The following is a 24,283-nucleotide window of genomic DNA, read 5'->3' as shown; positions in this document are numbered from 1 at the left end:
CCACTAGGAAAAAGGGTGGCAGTGGGGGGTTGTCACATGGTCGCTGACACTTAGTGATTAATGTGAGAAAAGCACAGAGTGGCCAAGACAGCTTGTAGTGTTCACACACATTAGTGGGGGGCAGGTGGGGTTTATCTCGACCCATTGAAACTACAGCCCAACTTGTCCACACTAGAATTTGACCGCATTAGTTACCATGACTCAGCTACTCTGTGGTAAGAAAAGAAAAGAAGCCCCTTTTCCTAGTGCAGACACGGGCTAAGGGACGCCCCTTGAGGCCTTTCCCGGGATCCCCAGCAGCCTGGCACTGGAATTGCTGTGAATAATGGCAGTTTCCAAGTATGATCTGGGTATGAACCTGAGATATTTGGGATCCTCCCTGAATCTCATGTGGCTGGCCCTATTCCAGGATAACCAAAGTCAGCGCCAGCGTCCCCCTACAGAAATCACCCCACGGGTACAGCTTTTGGCTATGCAAAGGCCATAATACACGGTGGGGACCATTCTGCTGGCAGCCCAGATGTATGTCAAGAGCTGTTCTAATTGCCCAGGCAGGGGAGCAGTAGCTGAGTCAAATAGGGACTGGCTTAACCTCGCCTGGGAAAGTGCCAGGGTGACCCCAGCGGCGTTTGTTTGACCATCTCTAGGGCAGCCTTGCAGGCCTGTCATGAATCTCAGAGCACAGAGAGGGTCCTGCCACTGTATGACGAGTGAGTACAGAGGCAATCGCCGGTTTTGGTTGGGATGGGGAAGGTGCTGAGATGTGCCTGCTCTCTTCTGGCGTCTCTTTGGGGGAAGAGTTAAGATTGGGTGGATCCGGACAACAGGCCTCAGCCTGGAGTTGGGGAGGAGTTTTGATCTCCCTGGCCCCTTCAGTTCCTGGCCTTTCTGCTGGGCCAGGAGATGACCTAGTGAAAAGCACCTCCACGGTGACCTCCCACCTCTGATCTGGCAAAGACTCCCACATACCCATCTCACCTGATTCCTTCCCATCTAACAATCCCCCCAGCCCCTCCCCGTGACAAGCACCCCCAGCCCCTGCCCGAGCTCTGACAATCACGCACATCACCTGAGCCTGGCGTGTCGTGCAAGCCTTCCTGTAGTCCCCGAGTGATAAATGCACCTGACTTGACCTCACCCCCAGGGACAAGTGCCCCCTAAGCCAACCCTGCCACCCAGATGTCAAAACCCTCCAACCCCTGCCGTGGGGCAACATTAAGAAGGATGCTTCAGGTTTTTCTGTTATGGCTCTGGCCTCCTTGTGCAAGCCAAGAGAGAGAGAGAGAGAATGTGTGTGTGTGTGTGTGTGCGCGCGTGTGTCACCAAGATGCTCAGCTGGCGTAACATTCCATGAAACAGTGCCCAGTGAAATTCCAGAACCTTCAGCCAAAGGGCAGCTGGCTCGCGCTGTTCTCTGCCTCTCTGCTGACATCTCCCGTCCAGCGTGAAGCGCTGCACGCATGACTGAGAGATCAGGGTTGTTCCTCGGATGCAGGGTGCAGTTTGTTTCCTGGGGTGGGGGCAATGTTCAAGGGTGAGCAGAAAGGCCTTCTGGGGGTAACGGTGCCAGGGTGCTTCTGGACAAAGCTGGCTTTGTGTGCTGACCAGTAACACAGGTCCCCGCTCCAGGAGGTAAAGAGACAGCATCAACTTAAAACAAAAATCCTCCTTTGGTGTGAAAATCATTTACCTCCTATAGTTCCAAGCAACTCCCCTAAGACTGCAATGGCTGAAAGGGGCTGAAGAAAAAACTATATTTCTCTCTGTGTTTTCGGTTGAATGACCGTGCAGCGACCGGCAGCACTTTGTGTCGAGCCCTTGTCACTGAGTCCCCAGGAGACACTGACAGTCAGTCCCCCCTGCTGTTTGTGCGCCTCTCCAACAGCAAGGAGGGGGGGCGGGATTAGCCGTAGGAAAATAAAATAATAATAATGCCTAGATCAGCTCTAGCGCTTCTCATCAGTCGATAGCGAAGTGCTTTACAAAGGAGGTCAGCAGCCTTAGCGTTATCCTTGTGGTTATACAACTATAAAAATGGGCAGCGGGGCTTGGGGGGAAGATGCAGGGCCTGAAATGACTGCAAATGCTTTTTAAAAAAATCACCAGATTTCAAGTTGACAATGGCCCTCTAAAGAAACAGCTGGTCCGACAGCTCGAAGCTGGGGAGTACACACACAGCATTAATGAACATGTCCCATTCCATTCAGGACAGGAGAGCAACACCTCTGCTGGTGCATGAGCACACCCATGGCAGCACGCACACACACATTCGTAGGTCCGGCACGTGGGAGCAGTGTTTCACACAGACACGGGTCTGACCTATTCCATCCTGCAGGGGGCGGTGTTCTGCATACACATTTTACATGGGCCCAGCTTCTGATCTCAGTTAGACTGCGGTGAATCTGAAATCAACCCACTTTTTAATAGGGCTCCTTGAGATTTACATGGACATAACTTTGCGCAGAATCCGGATCACTGACTGCGGGAGGGGTGGCGGGGAGGTCCATGCACTCTGTGCTAGAGAGTAGAGGCCAAGACACTAGATCACGCTTACCCCGCACTCCCACAGGCTGTGAGGGGGCACTTCTTGTTCATCTTCAGTTCACATTTCATTTTATACAACCAACTTCTACTCTGCAGGCCCCAGGTGTGACTGAACTTGGCACGCAAGAGTGCAATGAAATGAATGCAATTGGATTACCGTAGCCAACTAGTTCAGCGCGCTGCGTTCACATCTGCTTTGGTGAGCAACATCGGCCCACGAAAGCCTCTAGGCTCTTGACTGGAGCTAATTTGCTTCATTGGTTGAATTACTGTTTCAGATGCCCTTTGCCTCAGGAGTAATCAGAATATCAACAACTGTTTCCCTCTCCACTATTTACTGCCTTTTGATCTCCTCATTTTGCAATGCAGAATGCACCAAAGAAAACAGAGAAGAAAGCAGTTTTCTGATGAAACCAGTGCTGGAATAGGAGTCAGTAATTAGTCCTAAACAAATCCCATAGTCAGTGGCTGACCTGAAACACTGAACAGCCTGACTGGGGAGGAGAAAAAACGGGAACAAAAAAATGTCAAAAAGGTGCTATCAGGGTCCATATAGTACAAGAGGCAGGATGGTCATGGAGTCCAAAAACAGACCTGGATATCAGCAGTTCTGGGTTCAACTTCTGTTTCTGCCTCTGAGGCTTGGTCTACACTAAACCCCCAAATTGAACTAAGGTACGCAACTTCAGCTACGTGAATAACGTAGCTGAAGTCGACGTACCTTAGTTCGAACTTACCGCCGTCCAGACCCGGCAGGCAGGCTCCCCCGTCGACTCCGCGTACTCCTCGCGGCGAGCAGGATTACCGTAGTCGACGGGGAGCACTTCTGAGTTCGATTTATCGCGTCCAGACTAGACGCGATAAATCGAACCCAGAAGTTCGATTGCCTGCCGCCGAACCAGCGCGGTAAGTATAGACAAGCCCTCAGTGTGTAACCATGGACAAGACATTTAACCACGTTGTGCCTCAGTTTCCCCAGAAATTAAACGGTGTTAATGATACTCCCGTCTTTTTGAGGGGCAGGGAGGTCTTTAATGGTCCTGATTCTGTGCAGAAGACCCAGGAGGTGCTCAGCTGCCTTCACGTGGGCCTCAGAGTCCAGCTGCACAGATCAGATTGCAGGAAGGTGCTTTGTGATTACAGGATAGAAGGAATTACGCAGATGAAAAACATTATCGTCAGTGCCTCAGTCGATATCAAAGTGACGAGTGTTTTGGAAATGCTAAGAGACTGTAGCAATGAGCACATCCTTGTGCTGATTTGCATATTTCCTCGTTCTCTGTATTATAATACGGATTTCTAAGGCCTCCATCCTTGCGGCGTTCGGCCACTATGATACAAATGTATATGTACAATGAGTCCTGGCTTCCCCTGAGGGACTGTCACAGAGATGGGCCAGGGCCTCGGCACTTAGATCCAGACCTGGGCTTTTCCCCAAGTCCGGGGCGGCGTGTTCAGAGCTGGGGTTCTGGCCTCAGGGTCGTTACCAAGAGAGCCAGGACATTCGGCCCCCAGTCAGCACTTTCCCCAAAGTGCAGGGCTGGGCTGGGCTGGACAATGGGCCCAGGAGAAGCTTTTCAGAACAGGGGCGGCTGAAAAAGTGTAAGACTGGACAGTAAAGAACACCCTTGGGGGAGGGAGGCCAGATGCGAGCGGGTAGCTGGGGGTCCGTGTCTGTGCGTCTGTCCAGCTACACACATCCCTGTACGTGGTGGGCACTGGGGCGACAAATGCCAGGTCAGAGCGAAATGTTATTAATGCTTCATGAAGATCAGTGTGTCCGTGAGTCCGTCTGTTTGTCTCTCTCTTCAGCGGTGTGTCTGTCCTACTGTCTTTCCCTCTAGCTGTCCGTCTGTCTGACCTCTCTGCCTTGCCCCCCTGCACCCTCTGTCTGTCTCTCTGCCCCCCCCACGTCTGTCTGTCTGTCCTCGCCCCCCTGCACCCTCTGTCTGTCTCTCTGCCCCCCCCGTCTGTCTGTCTGTCCTCGCCGCCCTGCACCCTCTGTCTGTCTCTCTGCCCCAACCCCCCGTCTGTCTGTCTGTCCTCGCCCCCCTGCACCCTCTGTCTGTCTCTCTGCCCCCCCGCCCCGGTCTGTCTGTCTCTCCTCTCCGCCTGCACCCTCTGTCTGTCTCTCTGCCCCCCCCACGGGTCTGTCTGTCTCTCCTCTCCGCCTGCACCCTCTGTCTGTCTCTCTGCCCCCCCCACGTCTGTCTGTCTCTCCTCTCCGCCTGCACCCTCTGTCTGTCTCTCTGCCCCCCCCCAGTCTGTCTGTCTGTCCTCGCCCCCCTGCACCCTCTGTCTGTCTCTCTGCCTCGCCCCCCTGCACCCTCTGTCTGTCTCTCTGCCCCCCCCAGTCTGTCTATCTGTCCTCGCCCCCCTGCACCCTCTGTCTGTCTCTCTGCCTCGCCCCCCTGCACCCTCTGTCTGTCTCTCTGCCCCCCCCACGTCTGTCTGTCTCTCCTCTCCGCCTGCACCCTCTGTCTGTCTCTCTGCCCCCCCCCCGTCTGTCTGTCTGTCCTCGCCCTCCTGCCCCCTCTGTCTGTCTCTCTGCCCCACCCCCCCCCGTCTGTCTGTCTGTCCTCGTCCCCCTGCACCCTCTGTCTGTCTCTCTGCCCCCCCCCGGTCTGTCTGTCTGTCTGTCCTCTCCGCCTGCACCCTCTGTCTGTCTCTCTGCCCCCCCCCCCCCGTCTGTCTGTCCGGACTCCATTTCCCAGAGAGCCCCGCGGGCTGCGACCTGCGAGCGACCCGGACTCGGGGCGGGCGGAAGCGGAGCCGGAGCCGGGAGGGAGCTGCCGGGCAGCGCGGCACAGGTGAGAGCCGGGGAGCTCCGGGGCGGGGGCATGGAAGGGGGGCCCGGTATGGGGGGGCGGGGGTGGAGGCCCTGGTATGGGAGGGGGAGGAGGAAGGGGAAGGGGGCCCTGGTATGGGAGGGGGAGGAGGAGGAGGAGGAAGGGGGCCCTGGCATGGGGGGAGCTGGTATGGGGGGAGCAGGGGGCAGAGAAGGAGGGGGGCCCGGTATGGGGGGGCGGGAGATGGAGGAAGTGGGGGCTCTGGTATAGGGGGAGCGAGGGGGCAGAGAGGGAGGGGGGGCCTGGTATCGGGGGATGGAGGAAGTGGGGGCCCTGGTATGGGGGGAGCAAGGGGAGGGAGAGGGGAGGAAGAGGAGGAGGGGCCGTGGTGTGTGTGTTGGGGTTGTGGTGGGAGGCTGGTATGTGGGAGCCTGGGTTCACAGGATACCCACATGGGCGTGGTTTCTGCCCCCCCCAAACTGCAAGCCTCAGACAGGCTCAGAATTTGCTCCCCCCCCCCCCCCCGCACAGCCCCATTGGCCTGACTGGAGCCCATGGATACCCATTCCCATGCGGGTGCTGGTGACTGGTTGGCCCCGCCTGGGAGCAGGAGGATGCTGTCTCTGCGAGGGGCCCCGGGGAAAGGTGGGGAGGTCGCTTTGCCCCGAGAAATCAGTGACACGGGGGGTCTGAGGGTAGGTCTACCTTAAAACCCTGCATTGTGCGCCAGGGTAGCACTTCAGTGAAGACTCTGCTACGCCCACAGGAGGGCCTCTCCGGTTGGTGGTGTTAATTCACCTCCCTGAGAGGCGAGGGGAGAAGCCGTCCCGTTGATGTAGTGTTGTCCTCACCCAAGGTTAGGTCGGTATAACTGCATCTCTCGTGAAAAATCCATACTCCCCTAAGCAACGTAAGTTGGTAGTGTAGACCTGGCCTCAGTATGTTTGTAACTTGTTTGCACTCTGTGCACCAGTCCTGAAACAGAAGTGGTCCCAAATGGCACACAGTCAATCAACTCTTCCAGAAATGTCAGCCCAGACGCCTGCGCCCAGTTTCCCGAAAGCAACTCTACTCCGAGAAATGACTCTGATAGATTAAGGCAGAGAGCAAACTCTCTTGCTGTTTGCAACAGCTCCCCCAAATTGAGATGCCATCACAAAGCTAACAACAGTACAGCATTTCTTGAAAGACTGAACACTAAGTAAAATAACTTGTAACAGCGCTATTGGTGACTCCTGCCATAACTGTATTCATCTGAATCATGGGGTGGCGGGTTTGATGCTTAGTTCTTTCACATTCGCAATGCATGTTAAAATTCTTGCAACGGAAGTGCTGGGGAAGGGGCAAGCTGTGATTGATTGATTAATTAGAGATCCTGTGTCTGATTTATTTCTGGCCCTTCATGCAGCTTGAACAGTGAAACTGTCCAGTGTCACTTCCTTTTCTGTGTTCAGGGCTCTGCAGGGGCAGATATAAATCCAAGAAAACCCTCTCCCATAAACTTTTTTGAGAATCTCTTGAAACATTTCTTTTCATACTGGGCTTTACCAGCACTCTCTGCCCAAACAAAACCTAAATGCGAGACACTGTCAAAAAGTTTCAGTGATGTCCTCAACGTGAAGTGTGTCTGGTTTATTAAAAAAATAATTAATTTAAGGCACACTGATAACCTGAGTTTTTTTTATTAACCATTTTGTAAAAAATCAGTGCTCTTTTAAAACACCCTTTAACTAGCATGTACAAAAATATTTTTTAGTTGCTTAAATAAATTGCAAGGGTTGCCCAAAGGAAACAAACTAGAAAAAAGTCTCCAATTGCTTTAAGTTCTAGTGATCGTAAGGGTTACTTGCGACAATGGTAGGTGTTTTCAGGCTGTGACTGCTCCATGGATGATGTCCTTTTAATGCCCATAGAACTCTCTCTGAGTCTTGTGCTTTTATTAAAGAGGCCTTGAAAGATTATTAAAACTTGAGCTCCAAAACAGGGGAAATTCCTCCTGCATCCAGCAATTCATTTCACCAAGCAGCCACTGGATGGCAGTGGAGGGATGGAAATGGCACAGGTTAGCCAGATCTCTTCCCCACTAACTGTGGGGCAGCTGCCTTGCAACAGCTGTGTTTCCCACTGCCCTCGTGACCTACTCAGGACCCTAGTTTGCCCACCGCCTTCCAAGTGGGGGCTTGATGACCTCTCTGGTGACATGGAGGAAGTGGGAAGCCAGGTTTGCTCACCCTGCCAGGATCTCTGCCCCTGTTCAGCTCACACATGCCCCTGGCTTCTGCAGTTGCATCTGGCCAGGCAGGTTTGCAGCATGAATCTCAGCACTGAGATGATTTGGGATTAATTGCCTTCCCTCCCGCCCTGCAGAATTTGTAGCCATGGCAGAGCCGGCAGGAACGAAGCCAAAGCGCATCCTGGTAACCGGTGGCACCGGACTGGTGGGGAGAGGCATTGAGAAGGTGGTTGCTGATGGAGAGGGCAGGCCAGATGAGGAATGGATCTTCGTGTGCTCCAAGGATGCTGACTTAACGTGAGTCCTTAAGAACATAAGAACGGCCATACTGGGTCAGACCAAAGGTCCATCCAGCCCAGTATCCTGTCTGCCGACAGTGGCCAATGCCAGGTGCCCCAGAGGGAATGAACAGAACAGGGAATCATCAAGTGATCCATCCCCTGTCGCTCATTCCCAGCTTCTGGCAAACAGAGGCTAGGGACACCATCCCTGCCCACCCTGGCTAATAGTCATTCATGGACCTATCCTCCATGAACTTACCTACTTCCTTCTTGAACCCTGTTATAGACTTGGCCTTCACAACATCCTCTGGCAAGGAGTTCCACAGGGCGACTGTGTGTTGTGTGAAGAAAAACTTCCTTTTGTTTGTTTTAAACCTGCTGCCTATTGATTTCATTTGGTGACCCCTAGTTCTTGTGTTAGGAGAAGGAGTAAATAACACTTCCTTATTCACCTTCTCCACACCATTCATGATTTTATAGACCTCAATTATATCTCCCCACACTCGTCTCTTTTCCAATCTGAAAAGTCCCAGTTTTATTAATCTCTCCTCATACAGAAGCCGTTCCGTACCCCTCATCATTTTTGTTGCCCTTTTCTGAACCTTTTCCAATTCCAATACATCTCCAATATCCTTGCTGCACTGGACTCTTCTGTGCTTGTTCATTGTTGTCTGAAATGTCCCTATCCATTTTGGGGTGGCTCGCTGGGGGAGTGTCTCGGGAGAGCAGGGTTCAAATCCTCGGCAGACAAGTGGAAAATGATGTGGGTGGCGTGGAGGGCTGTGCCTCGTCTCAGACCCTGTTACAAAACTCCCACGTGGTTCTGGAATGACAGGCAGTCTCTTCTCCAGAGACGCCCAGGAACGGAGCTAGCAATGGGCGTTGCTGGTGGTGAGGAGCATTGGCAGAGCTGTGTGTGAAGCCCTAGTGCTGGATTAGCAGGAAGGTGCTATATGTTAGGGTGGAGTTGCGCTGGCACAACTGCATGGCCAGAGCCTGACTTAAGCGGATACTGTCAGCCCCTTACTTTCTTTCTTCCCACTAAAGGTGTGTCTACACAGCAAAAGCCGGCCACGAGCTAGCCTACCTGAGCTAGCAAGCTGAGTACATACCTAGGGTCCATGCTGGGTTTGCACTATGCACGCTGTGCTGTCTTCACTGCTATGGTTACCCACTCTAGCTGGATTCCAGCTAGCTCCGGTCGGCTAGCCCACGTGCAGCTTCTGCTGTGTGGACGTACCCTAAGTGTAGAGGGTAGGAAAATCATGTTCACTTCTGGTTTAAACTGGCTTTTGGAGTAGTTGAGACAGCCACAGAGTGAGCCCATTGCAGCTGCCTCGCATGTGTTAGCGCCAGCTTTGCTCCGGGACGCCCACTCCCCTCCCAGGTGCAGCGTCGTGAAACGAAAGCAAACTGGATGCGTATTCAAAAGTCTGATGTCAGATTAGCTGGAGGTGGCTGGCCAGATGCGGCGTGTGGCTCAGAGGATCTGCCGGTGACCGGGGCCGTGGGGTTGATCAGGGAGCAGCTCTGTTCCAGAAGAAGTCGGGCAGAGGGCAGGGTATAAGTGCTTCTATTTCATGGGCCTCTGGTGTAGTGGAAATGCAGCGCGCTGGAGACCCCGACTGCGTTCGGGGTCTGGGCTGTGTTGATCCTCATGTAGACGGACGTCAGGAGTATTGTGTGTGAGTGGGGGGCGCTGTAGGACCATGCCGGGGCTAGGCTAACGAGACCTGTCCTTTGGATCTATCCGCTAGCTCTGCTGTTGGGCCCTCCATCTGCTGGCTTCCCATCGACATGCTGTTTTCACTCCTGCAGCTGCCACGTCATTCCGTGCTGCCTGTTGTAGCACCAGGCAAGGAGCCTGGCCAATCCCAGCCAAGGGAAGTTAAACGATACCCTCTCTTTGGTAATTCAGTCCTTGCTATCACCGGGTCCAATCCCATTTCCCCAAGTATGCCACTCCCCTGAGCCCCGCCTCCTTTCCGGGTGAGAGTCAGACAGTCCGAGTGACTGAATAGAGGTCCTGTCTGGTCCATCCAGGGCTTTTATCCAGTCTGGTTTTAGTGATATGGTGTTGTAGCCACGTTGTTCCCAGGATGTTACCTTACACGTCAGCTTTTCTTCAGGTCTCTCTCTCCAACAGAAGTCGGTCCAATAAAAGATATTGCCAGCACACAACTATCAAACCCTCATGAGGCAAGAAGACTCATTGTCCTTGTGCTGCAGGTTTGTTTGACGCTCCTTGTGCTAACAGGAGTGGCATTTAATCAGCAGCAAGATCAGCCTACTGCCTCCTGAGAACAAGGCTGGGAGCCAGGAACTCTTTGAGTTCTAACTCGCCCTGACACTGACTCCCTCTTTGGCCTTGGGCAAGTCACCATCACCTTTCTGTGCCTCGGTTTCTCTTACTGTACAACACACTGCTTAGGGGTGCTGTGCGGGCCCGTTAGTTACCTGTGTAAAATGCTTTGAGGATAAGAAGAGCTGTGTAACTGACATGCAGGATTGTTCCCGCCAGCATATTTTCTTTCCTGCTTCTTTAGCCCCTTCCCTTGAGACCCACTTCTTCTGCCGCTGACTCCTTTTTCAGGAAGCTTTTCCTGACGTCCGTCCCTAACCTTTCCTTTTCCATCCTGTTACTCCTAGTTCTCCTCCTTGGGGCTGCACTAAGTAACTCCTCTCCCTGCTCGGGGTTTCCACTTCTCAGGTATTTTTACATTTATTGCTGTTCTTTCTGACAAGCATCCATAAGGCTTTCCCCAGTCGTGGGAGCCGCCACGCTCCATACTAATGCTAAGCAGCATGACGGAGCTCCTTTACTGCCAGCGTTATCCCTGGAGTGTTACCTGACTGGGAATTAAAGGGGACACGGGCCGGCTATTGCCTTCAGCTTCGTTCCCCAGGATGCTCTTGCCACTGCTGTACAGTCGGTTAGTTAACTGCTCGTTAACGGAGCTTGCTGGGTCAAGGGTCTGGCACCAGGCTCCTTCCACACCTCTTCCCCCGCCATCTGCTCCCATCTCATGGCAGCCAGCCCGCAGCATAGGGTCCAACTGGCATGTGGATGCCCCAGTGGTGATGACACTGATCTGGGACGCGGGAGATCTGGGTTTGTGGCAGAGCAGGGAATTGGACTCCCTGTGTGACCTTGGGGAAGTCACTGTGTGCCTCAGTTTCCCACCTGTAATTTGGGGATAATAGCACTGCCCTGCCTCCCAGGGGTTGTGAGGCTGAATACATCAAAGACTGTGAGGTGCTCAGATACCGTGGTCCTGGGGGCCAGATAGGTACCTAGGATGGCTAGAACGTGCCCCTGAGGGTTCTGTTTGTTGTTTCCTCTCCCCGTAGGAACGCGGCGGAGACCAGAGCCCTGTATGAGAAACACAGACCCACCCACGTGATCCACTTGGCAGCCTTGGTGGGAGGCCTCTTCAAAAACATCAAATACAACCTGGATTTCTGGGTAAGGGGCCAGGCTGGCAAATGCAAAGGTGTAACGTCGGGTCCAGCGAGCCGGCACCGTGCTGTGTGGTCCCCCTTTGCCCTTCCTCCAAGGACTTGGGAGCGCTTTGCAGACATTCATGAATTAACCCTCGCTGCACCCCCTGCCTCCAGGCTGTAGGTTAGTGTTAGCGCCATTGTAATTGTAGGGAAACTGAGGCACCGAGACATGACTTCCCTGGGTCACACGTGGAGTGTGTGGCAGGGCCAGAAATAGAGCCCAGGATGCGCAGGCTTATTAAATGGGTGGATAAAGTCATTAACCCCTTGGGTGCTGGGCCTTCTGACACTTCAGGTGGGACTCCTCTTGTTGGGTTACCAAGACGTGTGATTACAGTGTATGGGCCCTGTGAGTGCTGCTGAACCGGGAACGACTTTCCCACCAGGGCACTTGTGGGGCTAATGAACTGTCCCCAGCACTAGCCCTGCATCCAGAGATTAACCCCAGGGCCTTGGCTGGGATGATTCTCTCCACAGGCGCTGGTGAGTGACTCTCTAATATGAAGGGGTGCAGTTTATTAGCAGCCGGTGTTGGACCCCCTGGCCCTCCTCTCTGAATCACACACACACCAGGTCAACCTAGCTTGGTTAGATTTCTTGGGGCTGGCCCATGCAGTTCAGCGGCCTGTAGTCACCTTATCCGTAATACAGAAGAACAATCCATGGTGACTACAAATCCCAGCATGCAATGCTCCTCCTTGATCTGAGCAGTCTTCACTCCACCCCAGATGGAACGTTGCATTCTGGGATGTGTAGTCTTCACATGGTGGCTGGTATCTGCTCCTTCCTACTCATATTAAGTGCAGTCCTTCAGCACCTGGCAAGTTGCTGATACAGTCCTGGGCTGGGTAATGTGTGGCCCTCCTGGCTCACTGCTCTGTGTGCGCATCTCCTCGTCTGGTCTCCCTTCACCTGGCTGAGGATCAACATTGAAGAAAAAAATGCTGGTCTGTTCCCAGCCCAGTACGTGCAGGGGCTGTGCCTGGGGAGGGGTTGGGGAGCGACAATATGAAAGGGCTGTGCATAGATAAGGGGGCCTGAAAGCCCCATAGCACCAACCCGAGCAGCTGAACTCCCTGAGTGTGGGGGGGGGGGGGCAGTGACAGCCCTCTGGCAGGAGCTGTGGGTTGGGGAGTGGGGCCTTCGCAGTGTCCAGAGCTGACACGGCTGTGAGAGAGGTGGAATGCAAGGTAAAGTCCAGACCTGAGCGGTTGGCGCTGATCCCACTGCTGACTCCAGAGACAAACTTGGGGTCTCCCCCAAGGACTATCCCTTCAGCCCTCGGCCGTTCAACTCTGGTACCACCAATGAGACTAGCCTGAGAGCTCCATGGCGACCCGTTCCCCGTCCTGAGCCTGCGACTTCAGAGACGGGGCAGGTTCTTGACGTGCTGGAAGGCCCGGGTGGGTCGTGCGGTAACTGATCCGAATATAACGGGACTCCTAACTCCCCGCTGGACATCTTTTCCCCAGCGGAGAAACGTGCACATCAACGACAACGTCCTTCACTCAGCATACGAATTCGGAGTGCAGAAAGTCGTCTCCTGCCTTTCCACCTGCATCTTCCCGGATAAGACCACCTATCCTATCGACGAGTCCATGGTAAGGGACGGCCTTTGGGCTGGGCACGCAGCACCGTGCCTTACAACTCCCGTTGCTCACTCAGCTTCGCCTTTGCTCCGCCCAGAGCTGTGGGTTAAGCACAGTAACGTTGGTTAAGTTACCGTGCACCTTGGGGGGGGGAGATCATTAGGGGCTGCCTCAGTGCAGCGGGTGGACAGCTTACTGTGATGCCAGTTACGCTGATCTGAGAGAGTGACAGCTGGTCATCTTGACTCTGGTCTTCTTTCCCGCCCTGGCTGGCTGACTCGGTGGGTGGGTGGGTGATGGGGAGAACAGAACTGACACTTCTGGCTAGCGTCCTGCGTGGGCTGGGATTCCTGAAGCTCTCTGATGCAGGCCTGTGCCGTAACCGGTCAGGTTGGCCCAGTACCTGCATCCTAGTTCTCTGCACCGCCGTGGGGGCTGTCCCTCCCTCATTGCACTGACGTGCACGTGGGGTCGGGCAGAGTGCGGCGCGCCTGCCTTGCTCAACAGCGATCCCTCCGGCCAAACAAGGAGCAGGATCATCAGGTCCAGTGCAAGTCCTGTCCCATCCTCCTCGGGCAGAAACAGGCGGGCAGCCCTGCAACACCGGCTCAAGGGGAATAAGGGGACATAGAGGATTCCTGCCATCTCTGCCTGCCTGTGACTTGTCTTTGATGCGAGCTGAGCCCAGGGCTGGCAGGTGAGGACAGCTTCCCCTTCAGCGGATCGAGGGGCTCCAGGAGGCTGCTCTCTCCCTCCGAACTCAGGATATGTCAACGCTGCACAGCTAATCTGGGCTCTTACCTGGGTTCTAGCCTTAACACCAGCCCCCTGCTCCCCACTGTCCACCTTCAGAAAGCTCTGGCCTGGTCTTGGGGGTGCTGTAAGCCTGGGCTGGCTGACCCCGCTGGGGGTACAGTACAAGTCAGAGCCCAGGGTCTGGGCTGGAACCCACCTACTCTGCAGTGAGGATGCAGGCTAAATCACGGGAGTGCCAATAGTCCTCCGGTGCCTTCCCACAATCCCTTCCTGAAGGACAGATAAGTTCTCTTGCAATTGACCTGATTGATGGGGGAAAGAATCCTAGAGCGTCTCGTCACAAAGAACCACGGGATACGCCCCCCCAAACACACACAGGCAAGTGCAGATACAGCGAGGACATGGGGGCACGGGGAGAGCTTTGCTGTGTGGACGCTCGCACTCAGGTTAGGCTAACCTAGGTGTCAAGCTCCCGTGCAGACATCGCTCCTGTTTACTCTCCCTACGCCTCCTTCCCCTGGGGGCCAGGCACCGGAGGTTGAAACCCCATTTTCATCAAGCTGCCGTTACTTTTCCCAACCGTGCCATCTACTGTGTTTCACCAGATTCACAACGGGCCCCCGCACAGCTCCAATTTTGGGTATTCGTACGCCAAGAGAATGATTGACGTTCAGAACAGGTATGGTCCATCCCCTCCCTGCTCTGCCCCAGCCCCGAGCTGTGTGGCTCAGGGGAGGGACTCTCACAGTCCGTACATCTCTGTAAAGACCTTTGTGATCCCCAGATGAAGGACTGTATAAATATTATCACTGTCACTATAGGATAATTCCTTCCCCCCCCGTGCTCTCTGACCTCAGCGGGCACAAGGCGTGAGAGGCTGGGGGTGGATGGAACTTGCAGGGGCCCCAGGGGGGCTGGCCAGCCCCAGTTCATTTCCCTAAGCCCTGCTGGAAGAACAGGCTTAAGCCCTGATGCACGGAGGGGGGGACAGTGACTTGTGCTCGCAGCCCTCAGCTGCACAGAACATGGCATTGAGCTAGTCACTCACCTACCCTGGCCCTCTCTCCCGCTTCTCCCAGGGGGTATTTCGAACAGCATGGCTGCCGCTTCACCGCCGTGATCCCCACCAATGTCTTCGGACCTCATGATAACTACAACATCGAGGACGGGCATGTCCTTCCGGGACTGATCCACAAGGTGTACCTGGCAAAGAGTGAGTGGGGAGCCTTCATTCAGCTCTCAGCTTCATAGTCCACCCAACAGGGTTGTGTTGCCAGGGCAATATGGGCAGCAAAGACAGTTCCTGCTGGGGGGAGGGAAGTCATGTGACTTTTTTGCTCCTAATGAAACTGACATTCTTCGCATCCTATCCCTAAACTATCTGAAAGTGTTGCTGTGTGTTGTTACACAAGTGCCATGTTCCACCCCAGAGCTTGCTGCATTTCTGCAGTGGGTGAATGGATCCTCGCATGTCCCTTACCTTCTTCAAATGTGGGTTACCTGGCTAATGTTAATGAAGTGCTTTAAGTTGCATAGCTGAAGGGGCTACTATAAATTATTTAGTTTGCAAAATCCCTTTTTCTTTCTGATCTTTGCCTGGCCGCTTGGTGTGCTATCGAGGTTGCTGAGGTGACGGTGTTTCATAGCTGCAGATATGTTGAGTAGATACCATTTAGCTCTTGGTCCATCCAGAATGTGTCTACATCTCTCAGCATAGAGAATTGCCATACTGAATTTATGTACGCAAAGCAGTAATGTCCTGGGAGTTTCTGGCCCTCATTTAGGAAGGGGGTTGCCCCACGAGAAGATCATGGGGCTGATTTCCTAATGAAAGCATTAGGCGTTTAGTAAGCATAAGTTGCCCTTCGCTGCAATTGTAAAGTGGTGACGATGTACCTTTCTGTAGAGCTCCACAAGCATCACCACTGAAATGCAGGTGCCTCGGGGGTGGAGGACAGCTGCCAAGTGAACACCCAACTGTGAATGGGAGACAGAGGGGAATTTCAGCTAGGATATTAGGGCAGATCCCTCCCGCATGTGCCATGGTTTCATTAATGGACACATACAAAGAGGAGCCCGGGTCATGTCTCAAAGACACACACACGCAGCAAACTGCATGGAACTGATCCTCAGGTACAAGATGGGCTTGCGGGAGGGGCAGGAAATGGGAGGATTAACCCATTGGCACCCAGAATGATCTGCATCCAGGCTGCAGTGTCACAATTTGTGGAGTCCATTGGAACCCTGTGGGTTTTTCCTACTGTACAACTAAACCTCCCTGCCTCTAACGAGCCATGGATGGCTCCGGGCAGCCCTAGCTGCAGCGTTGCTAACAGGGTTTTCTGCTACAGTTGTTGGATGGTAAGTTCCTGAGAGCCATGATGGTTGGATTCCTCCCTTCTCACTTGGCTCTAGGCTGGGCATCGCCCCTCCCTGCAGGAGTGAAACTAGCAAGTGATTTCTGTGCAGCATCAGGGAAGGGGGTCCATGCTCAAATCTCAGCCAGTGAGGAAACGGAGAAGGGCCATTCCGACTCCATGGTGTGACGGGTTCCCCCTGGGGCGCCACCTGGAACTGGCGTACCACTGAGCTGCCTGACCCACCAGCCTGGGTTCCCTTTACACTGCGCTGCTGTGACAGGCTCTCAAGCCCCCACCAGCGCACACACAGGTAGGGACACACCCAGCTGAGATCAGCTCTGTATGGGAAGGGTCAGCTAAAGGAATACAGCGTAAGAGCATGGAATTTACCCCCTCCCTCAATGTGGAGGAAGGTATGCAACAGCCTCCCCCCCCCGCCCCCGTTACGAATTCCATAAACTGGTTTTAGAGAAAACAAAACCAAGTTTATTAACTACAAAAGGTAGATTTCAATGATAGCAAACGGATCAAAGCAGATTACCTAGCAAATAAAACAAGCACGCAATCTAAGCTTAAGATACTAACGAAACTGGTTACAAGAAGTAATTTCTCACCCTAAATGTTGTTTTAGGCAGATTGTAGAGATTCTTGAAGGCCAGATGCACTTGCTTGCAACTTAAAACTTCAGATATTTCATTCACAAGCTAGACAGGCTCAGTCCTTCTCCCCTCATTCAGTCTTTTCTTAGATGTTTACAGCTCTTATCTTGGGACAGGATTCAGTCAAGAGGGAACCATGATTATGTCACTCCCCCGCCTTAAATAGGTTTTACGTATGGCAGGAATCCTTTGTCTTCCAGTGTGATTCCCACCTACGGTCAGTGGAAAAATACTGGTATGATTCCTGGAGTCCAGTATCAGGTGACTTGCTCACATGACCTTGCAGCCATAACTCAGAGTTGGTTTGCAGCATTCTCAGGAAGAACTTCTCTGTGGGTGATAAACATCTTCTGAGACCTCTTGTCCTCTCTAATGGCCCTTTCTCATAGCGAGCTATCTAGACTGATTGCATTCCGTCTGGTGGGTGTCCCCCAGGGGTAAACACACTTGTAATTGATACATAGTCAATATTCCTAACTTCAGATCCAGAAATGATACAGGCCTATAAACAGGATAATCACATTCAGTAAATCATAACCTTTCCAATGATATCTCACATGATCCATCTCGCATAAAATACATCATGGATATGCTATAATTATATCATAATATCTCTGAAAAATATGGGGCGTAGTGTCACACATGGCTACTTACAGCCCCTTACGTCAAGCTGGAGCATGGCATGCTGGGATCTGTAGTCTCTGGGGGCTGCACCTCCGCTTTAGAGAGGAGGGCTGTGATGTAAAGCTACCCCGGGCCAGCCCTGGCTCTCTGTTGCATGAGGGTGTTTGGATCGGGGGGCGGGGGGGAACCTGTGGCCGACCAGGCCAATGCTGCGGTTGGAACATCCACTAATGGCCGTTCTTGTGATTGTCCCACAGAAAATGGCACGGCTCTCACCGTCTGGGGGACAGGAAAGCCCAGGAGACAATTCATCTACTCTCTGGTAGGCACGGCCTTCACGGAGTCCAGCCCGCTGGACTGGGCCCTGAGTTTCCTGGGGCCCAGAGCAGATTTCAGACATCCTGACCTCATGGCGGGGAGAATGGGTTGCTTGGCCCTGGGAGGCTGGCAGCAGTTAGCAGGGCTCTGGCGGGATGGGTCCCCTAGTTCCACCTCTGGGAGTGGGAGGTGTGTTCTAATGGGCGGGGGTTGCTGGCAGAGGAGGCTCTGAAGCCATGTGACCCTTTGCAGCTATACGCTGGCCTACGCCTAGGCTGTCTAGAACCCTGGCCTGGGTGTGCTGTTAGCTCCCTGTTGCCGTTATATAAGCCACATAAAGCTGCCAAGATGAGCAAGTGCCTCTGACAAATAACGAGCAATAAACCTAGGACAGGTCCCAGATTGCACATCCAGCCCTGTGCACGAGCTGGGGAGAGGGGCTCAGAGTGGCCCTGCCTTGGCAGCGTGTGGGCGCGTGCTCCCGGGAGCTGGGCCTTGACGGAGGTATCCTGGTTCTGTCTGTTAGCATGGCCGTGTCTACTGGAATGACTGTGTTTATTCCTGCCAAGCCAGGGCTGGGGTCTCTTTAAAGGCCATTTGTGGCAAGGCCTGGAGGGGTAGCTGCAGAGGGAGGGAGCTGGCAGCTGGGGGAGCGAGAGATTGGAGCTGTTCCTGCTTTGCCCTGCCGAGTTGGAGGCGGAGGGGGCAGCAGCCCCGCTGTAGCAGATTCAGCTTCCTGGCAAACAGCCCCCACACAACATCCCCGGCCTTCAGCAAAGAGGAGCTTGTGTCTGTGCCCTGAGCTGGGATCCTGTGGCTCCCGGGAGGGGAAAGGGACTGAGAGCTGCTCCTTTGTGCCCACAGGACCTGGCACGTCTCTTCCTCTGGGTCCTAAGGGAGTACGACGAGGTGGAGCCCATCATCCTCTCAGGTAAGGTGTCCCCTGTACCCTCTCTCTCCCTCTGACGGTGTCATGACCCTGGCCCCTTTGGCAGATGCCCTCAGCTCTTCTTGCAGCACTGGGAGGGAAAGTCCCATGTCCCCACTCCTCCCCATGCCGTCCCATCGCCTTCTGTAGCGGGGTCAATGCAGGATGCCCCTCTCCTCAGCACCCCCCACATTCTGACCTAGAGCCCGCAGTGGTGGCATGAGGCGGCCACAGGCTCTAATCCCCCACCCTCCCATCTCTAAGGGAAGGGAAGTGGCTACGAGAGCGGAGCGGGCGGCGACGAGGCTTACCTGAGCATTGTGGCTAGCACCACAGAGCGGCCTAGCCTCACCCTTGCTCTCTGTTTAGTTGGAGAAGAAGACGAGGTCTCTATCAGGGAAGCTGCGGAGAACGTCGTGGAAGCCATGGATTTCAAGGGAGAACTCATTGTATCCTTTTACAAATGACTGCTCCAATGCCCTGCCTCCCTGAGCTGTGCCCGGCTCTCAGGATCCTTGCCTGGCACCCATTCTCCACACTCGCGTGCACCCTCGGGAGGGGGAGAACTGTCGCATCCAAACATCTAAGGCTTAATTCCCAGCTGATCCGGTGCAAGATTATTCCCTGCATCATGTTCTCCAATGTTCAGTCTGATCCAGTGTGAAATGGCTCAAGCGATGGGACTCCCACCGCTTCCCGTGGGTCGTCTCTGACTGGAGAGCTTGTTCCATGGATGTTCGATCCGTGCTTGGAAGTTGGGGCCATCAAGGTCTCTGCGATCTGATGGTGACCCCGGGGTCTCCTTGGAGACAGCGGCTTCCATTCGTGGTGCACCTGAAATGGTGAACGCAGTTGCTGCTCGCACTGGACGTTCCAGGTTTGGCTAGGGGCTCCCTTTATTGTCAGCCTCTTCCCTGCAAACAACGGGCGCGAGGGATCTCCCTCCTGTGGGATCTCTCTCCGCTCACCCCTGCACCTGGCTGTTCAGGACTAACCAACAGCAAGACCTTCTGGTTAAGGCCCAGGGTCTGCTGGCAGGCCTGAGATAGCTGCAAACCTTACAGAAAGGGACACGTAAAGTAGACCTTTGCTACCAAGGCCCTAGCTCTTGTCCTGCCTGGCTGCTACCAGTAGGGGTCGCCCCGGAGTACTCCGCAGAATTCCCGTTTGTTTTCCCTTACCCCCCGCTGTGTCCAGTTTGACACGACAAAATCCGACGGCCAGTTCAAGAAAACAGCCAGCAACAGCAAGCTGAGGCGGTGCCTGCCCGACTTCCAGTTCACGCCGTTCAAACAAGGTAAGACTCGAAGGCTGCGCTGGTCAGGAGTCGCTCTCGCTCTCCTGCCCCTCGGTGGGAACATCCGCTGCACTGCATGGGCTGCGTATGTCTGATCTCACCTCTGCCCTCCAAAGGAGTCAGGTAGGATTTGTGGGGAAGGACTTCTCCCTCCCGCGAGTGCTGGGAACTTGGTCCCACAGCCTCAGGCATCACCGTGGTGCCTGCACCAAGAATGCAAAGGCAGCGAGTGTCTAAAGAGATGCTGTGAGAAACCCCTGTGAGCAGAGGTAGCGGCTCTGGTTGTAGGGGCAGGACGGTGCAGTGATTGAAGCACTGGCCTGGGGGCTCCGGTTTGTGGGGTCTGTTCCCAGCTCTGAGACTTTAGATGGGGTCACTTCATCTCCCTGATCCATTTCCTCCTCCTCTGGCATGAGGACAATGATTCTTCCACTCCTCCTAGCTCAGTAAGCAGTGGCCAGTGGCACAGCGTTAACTGGAGGGAGGGAGGGAGCCGCCGCTGGTTGTGATGCTTCGGGCTGTATGGGGGTCTAATTGTCTTCCCCCTTCCCCTCCAGCTGTGAAGGAAACTTGCGACTGGTTCAACGCGCACTATGACATTGCCCGGAAGTGACCAGCACACCAAAGCCGTTGTGATTAGCGGCCAACACTGCCCTGGAGGTTCCTCTGAGACTCAGGGTTTTCCTTTGCTGGAGCAGAGGAGGGGATGCGTGAGGGCGTTTGGGGCTGTGAAATGATGCTGGAGATACAGCTTTTCCAAAGTAGAATTTGAGAGGGGTGGGGAATGGAATTGGGGGGCAGAGAGATCCTGAACGGCCAAATCACTGATAAGCTCAGCAAACATGAGTGAGAAATGTGTAGCATTAGGGGTGGAGATACCCTGTCTTTCTCTGTGACACAGGACTCACACTACTAGTCATCTCAGCCAGCCAGGGGTGTAGAACTTCGTGGGGTGGAATGGGGAGAAACTCTCTGTTCAGGGATCAAAGTGAATCTTTGTTAAAAGGTTCCAGAAATGCAAAGACTGAGGCATCCCCCGCAATGCTTCCACTATTCCTCCCTGTGGTTATAAATATCCCAGGAACTACAGCCTGAAGAGCCCCTCAGGTTCAGATCTCGCTTCAGTCAAAAAGAGTTTAGTAAGGGAAGTCTTGCCTAGTGAGAACCCTCTTGGGCTTCCCCCAAAGACACTGCCCGGGGAGAGTCCGGAGGGTTGGACCTGCAGGTTGAGGTACCGGGAAGTTTACATGCTGCCTTGGCATCATGTAATGAATATTTTTAAAACAGACAGAGCCCCCTCTCCATCCAACCTCACCACTGTTCTTGCTGGGTCCCTTTCCCTTGCCCATGCTGGTGTTACGCTGTAATGGGTCAGGCTGCCAATCAAGCATAAAGCAGTCTGTAATTAGATTCAGAATAAATCGAAGTGGATTTTTTCCCTTGTGTTTATGCTCTTGTAAAAACAAGATGCCGAGTGTTAATCCTGAACCAGGGCACGGGCAGCCCAGCTGTATGTCACGTTCCCGGGACACTCCCTCTCTCGTTGCCAGGGCCTGGTGCCGCTCATCAGAAATCTTGCCTTCTCCCCTAGGGCTAGAACGTCAGGGTGGGGGAGATAAGATTTGTAGCCAAAGCAGGTGCCCATCCATGCCCCTGTAACTACTATTGTCACAGATGTTTGGAAGAAGTCAAGTGGAAGGGCTGCAGGCTTTCTAGGGTATCCCTCTGGATCAGTGTGGACTTGTCCCCAAGAGCTTCTGGTGCCTTGTCTTATTTTAAATCAGGTGATGGAGCTTCCAGTGCTCTCCTGCAGAGCAACAAGAGAGAGGATGAGATCTATTACAGCTGCTGCTTTATTTAGTCTTGTTGCTAACCATCCACTGTGAAGATGCTCCCATCACCTACCCTGTGAGAACGTGCAGTCCCCTAGACTCACACAGGAAGCTTTCCTGGGAGATGCCACCACAATCTACCATGAATGTCTGCAGCTGCGCAAGGGCTGGCTTGAGGTGTGCCCATGTTCCAGTCTCCTAGGCCCACTGCTTTCCCCAAAAGCATTTCCCCAGGGTCTCTTTCAGAAAGGGAACAGGCCCAGCTGTGTAGCTCTTAAACTGTGAAACATTCACTCTCCAGCCACTGTTACAGCCTTTCTATCTGCACCAGCAATTCATGGACTGTGTTCCAACACCTAGGTACAGACAGGCTTTTTGTGGGGGAGGGGTGTTGAAACGATATACATCTGTTAGCAGTGAGCGTTGCCTTTGGAGCAGGCCGGCACTAAACCAAGGCACCAGTAAGTTTAGCATTAGAGACACTCCCACCCCTGGGTTCTTCCAGCGGCTCTCAGCACAAAGCATATTTGACAGCACAGTGATGTGTCAACAGAGAGGCTCAGATGCTGGGGCCGCCCTCCCTCCCCTTTGCGAGGCACAGCAGCGGCCCGTTGGTTTGCTGTTATCCCTGCACTGGCCCAAGCTGCGCACACAGCGAGCAAGGAAAATCCCCTTCCATCCCTGCCTTTTAGTTCAGTCTCTGCAGGGATGTTTGCCTGGGTCACCTGGCCTGGGCCCAACTTTAGTTTTCTCACAAATGTTTCTGGGGACCTCAGTGCAGCCACCAACTCTTCCTGGTGGCCTGTAGTCTCGGCCGAGGGTTGGCCCTCAGCGGGGCTGTGGGGTGTCCCACCGCCTCGCTCTGGCCCACCGTCAGTCCTGGTCTGGCGGCAGTCTGGGACAGCAGACACATGGTTAGGGGCTCAGCCCCGTAAGCAGGGACTGAGCCAATAGGTCAGAAAAGAGCCCCGAGCCCTCAATCAGGGCAGGGCAGTAATCACGCAATCCGGAGCTCCGGCCCTCAAGCAGGGGCTGAGTCCGTAGCTCGGGAACCCAGGCCCTTAAGCAGGGGCTGAGTCAATATTTGTAGCAGCAGGTCTCCGCCTCTCTAGGCCAGGGAAAGGGGGAGTCTGCCACCCAAGGAGTGGGTGGCAGGGGGGATGCAGGCCCTCCCACTCCACTGCGTCCCAGCCCGGGGCCCTAGCAGCGGCGGAAACTCGCTGCTGTCAGTGGGGATCCTGGCCGCAACACACTGACATCGGCTCTGGCAGTGCAGCAGCCAGACGGGGGTCGGCTGCCCCCGGGCTGCTTCCACACTCCCCCTCGTAGGGTACCTGGGCCAGACTAGTGTCCTTGGTGCTTTCCACCAGCATCGGTTCCTCCGGGTAGGTAGCGGAGGGCAGGTTCGGCGCCTCCTCGGGGTAGCGGGAAAGGGGCAGGCTCGGTTCCTCCTCAGGGTAGTGGGAAAGGGGCAGGCTTGGCCAGTCATCCTCAGGGTACCGGGCGAGGGGTAGGCTCGGCTGGCCTGGTGAGTCAGCAGGCTGGTCACGGCCTGCTGCTGTCTCCCAAGCGGGAGCTCGGCCACAGATGTCTGCTCTCCCTGCCGGCTTGCTCTCCACTGAGCTCTGTAGGCGGGCTTTTATACTTCCGGGTCGGCGCCGGACCCGGTGGCTCTGCCCACGTTGGTGTTAGGGGAGGTTCGGGTATCCCACCGCCTCGCTACATGGCCATTCTGACAAACCCCTCTCTGTCCCTGGCTCCCGTAGCCCTTTGTCGTGAGCCTGCCCTGGGGGTGGGGGTGGGGGTGGGGTCAGGAACTCACTGGCCACTTGTGGGGTCCCAGGCACCCTGTTCCCTGGCCGGGTGGGAGCAGTGGAGCTGCCCTGGGGAATGCCCCAGCAACCGAATGCTGCAGCTGCCTCCGCTGACAAGAAGCGCCTCTGGCGCCAGGCATGCCACCCGTACGAGTCTCCAGCAGCTGCTCCCTGCTGGTGCTGCCGACACCAACGCATCTCTCACTGCTCGTGGTAACGGCTACTCAGGAGTAACAGCCGTGTGCTGCAGCGAGGGGCTTTGCCCCTCCCCCAATCTCCAACCCTGCTTTAGAGATGTCATGGACACACACACACACCCCATTTGAGAAATGCTCGGCTAGAGAATCTGAACAGCTGCCTGTTGAGGGAACAGGAGGTCCCATACCCAGCTTTACCGTTGCTGACTGTTCCTCTCCTCAGGATGAGCGAGCATCTTCCCAGCCCACATGCTTCACTGCTGTTTGACTGGAGATAGGGGTCACCCCAGAGCTCTGCAGCCCTGTTCTCCTACCACCCACTGGCCAGCATCACCCTTACTTTCAACTAGCCGAAGTGCCAGCACATTGGAACAGGCACGAGCTTGGGAAAAGAGGGAGGAAGGTGGGATAGGAAACAGCCACAAGCCTCCGTTTCCCTCCCCCCCAGGTCAGGTTTCCTACTACCCCCCCGGTGCAGTAAATGAGGTCTAGCCAGGCCTACTTTAATTTAGAACTGGCCCCGTGAGTAAAGGTTCATGGATTGTCCTAATGGCCTGT

At 54.5% G+C, this 24,283-nt stretch overlaps 1 protein-coding gene across 2 annotated transcripts; it reads left to right on the top strand.

Moving 5' to 3' along the window:
- Positions 1-5,225: 5,225 nt before the first annotated feature.
- On the top strand, positions 5,226-21,318 carry GFUS (GDP-L-fucose synthase). 2 transcript variants are annotated; one of them, XM_065586389.1, is made up of 11 exons: positions 5,226-5,354; positions 7,701-7,863; positions 11,199-11,313; positions 12,824-12,952; positions 14,302-14,375; positions 14,776-14,909; positions 17,597-17,661; positions 18,522-18,588; positions 18,955-19,034; positions 19,783-19,882; positions 20,440-21,318. In XM_065586389.1, exons 2-11 carry the CDS (start codon positions 7,712-7,714, stop codon positions 20,493-20,495), a joined length of 972 nt encoding a protein of 323 aa, XP_065442461.1. In that variant the 5' UTR covers positions 5,226-5,354; positions 7,701-7,711; the 3' UTR covers positions 20,496-21,318. The 2 variants fall into 2 exon arrangements, with proteins under 2 accessions (XP_065442461.1, XP_065442462.1); XM_065586390.1 differs by lacking the exon at positions 5,226-5,354 and adding an exon at positions 6,057-6,194.
- The last annotated feature ends 2,965 nt before the right edge of the window (positions 21,319-24,283 follow it).

Source organism: Chrysemys picta, chromosome 2 (genome assembly GCF_011386835.1).
Source record: "Chrysemys picta bellii isolate R12L10 chromosome 2, ASM1138683v2, whole genome shotgun sequence".
NCBI lineage: Eukaryota > Metazoa > Chordata > Testudines > Emydidae > Chrysemys > Chrysemys picta.
Note: the sequence above shows the minus strand (reverse complement) of the source record. Positions and strands in the feature narration are given on the sequence as shown.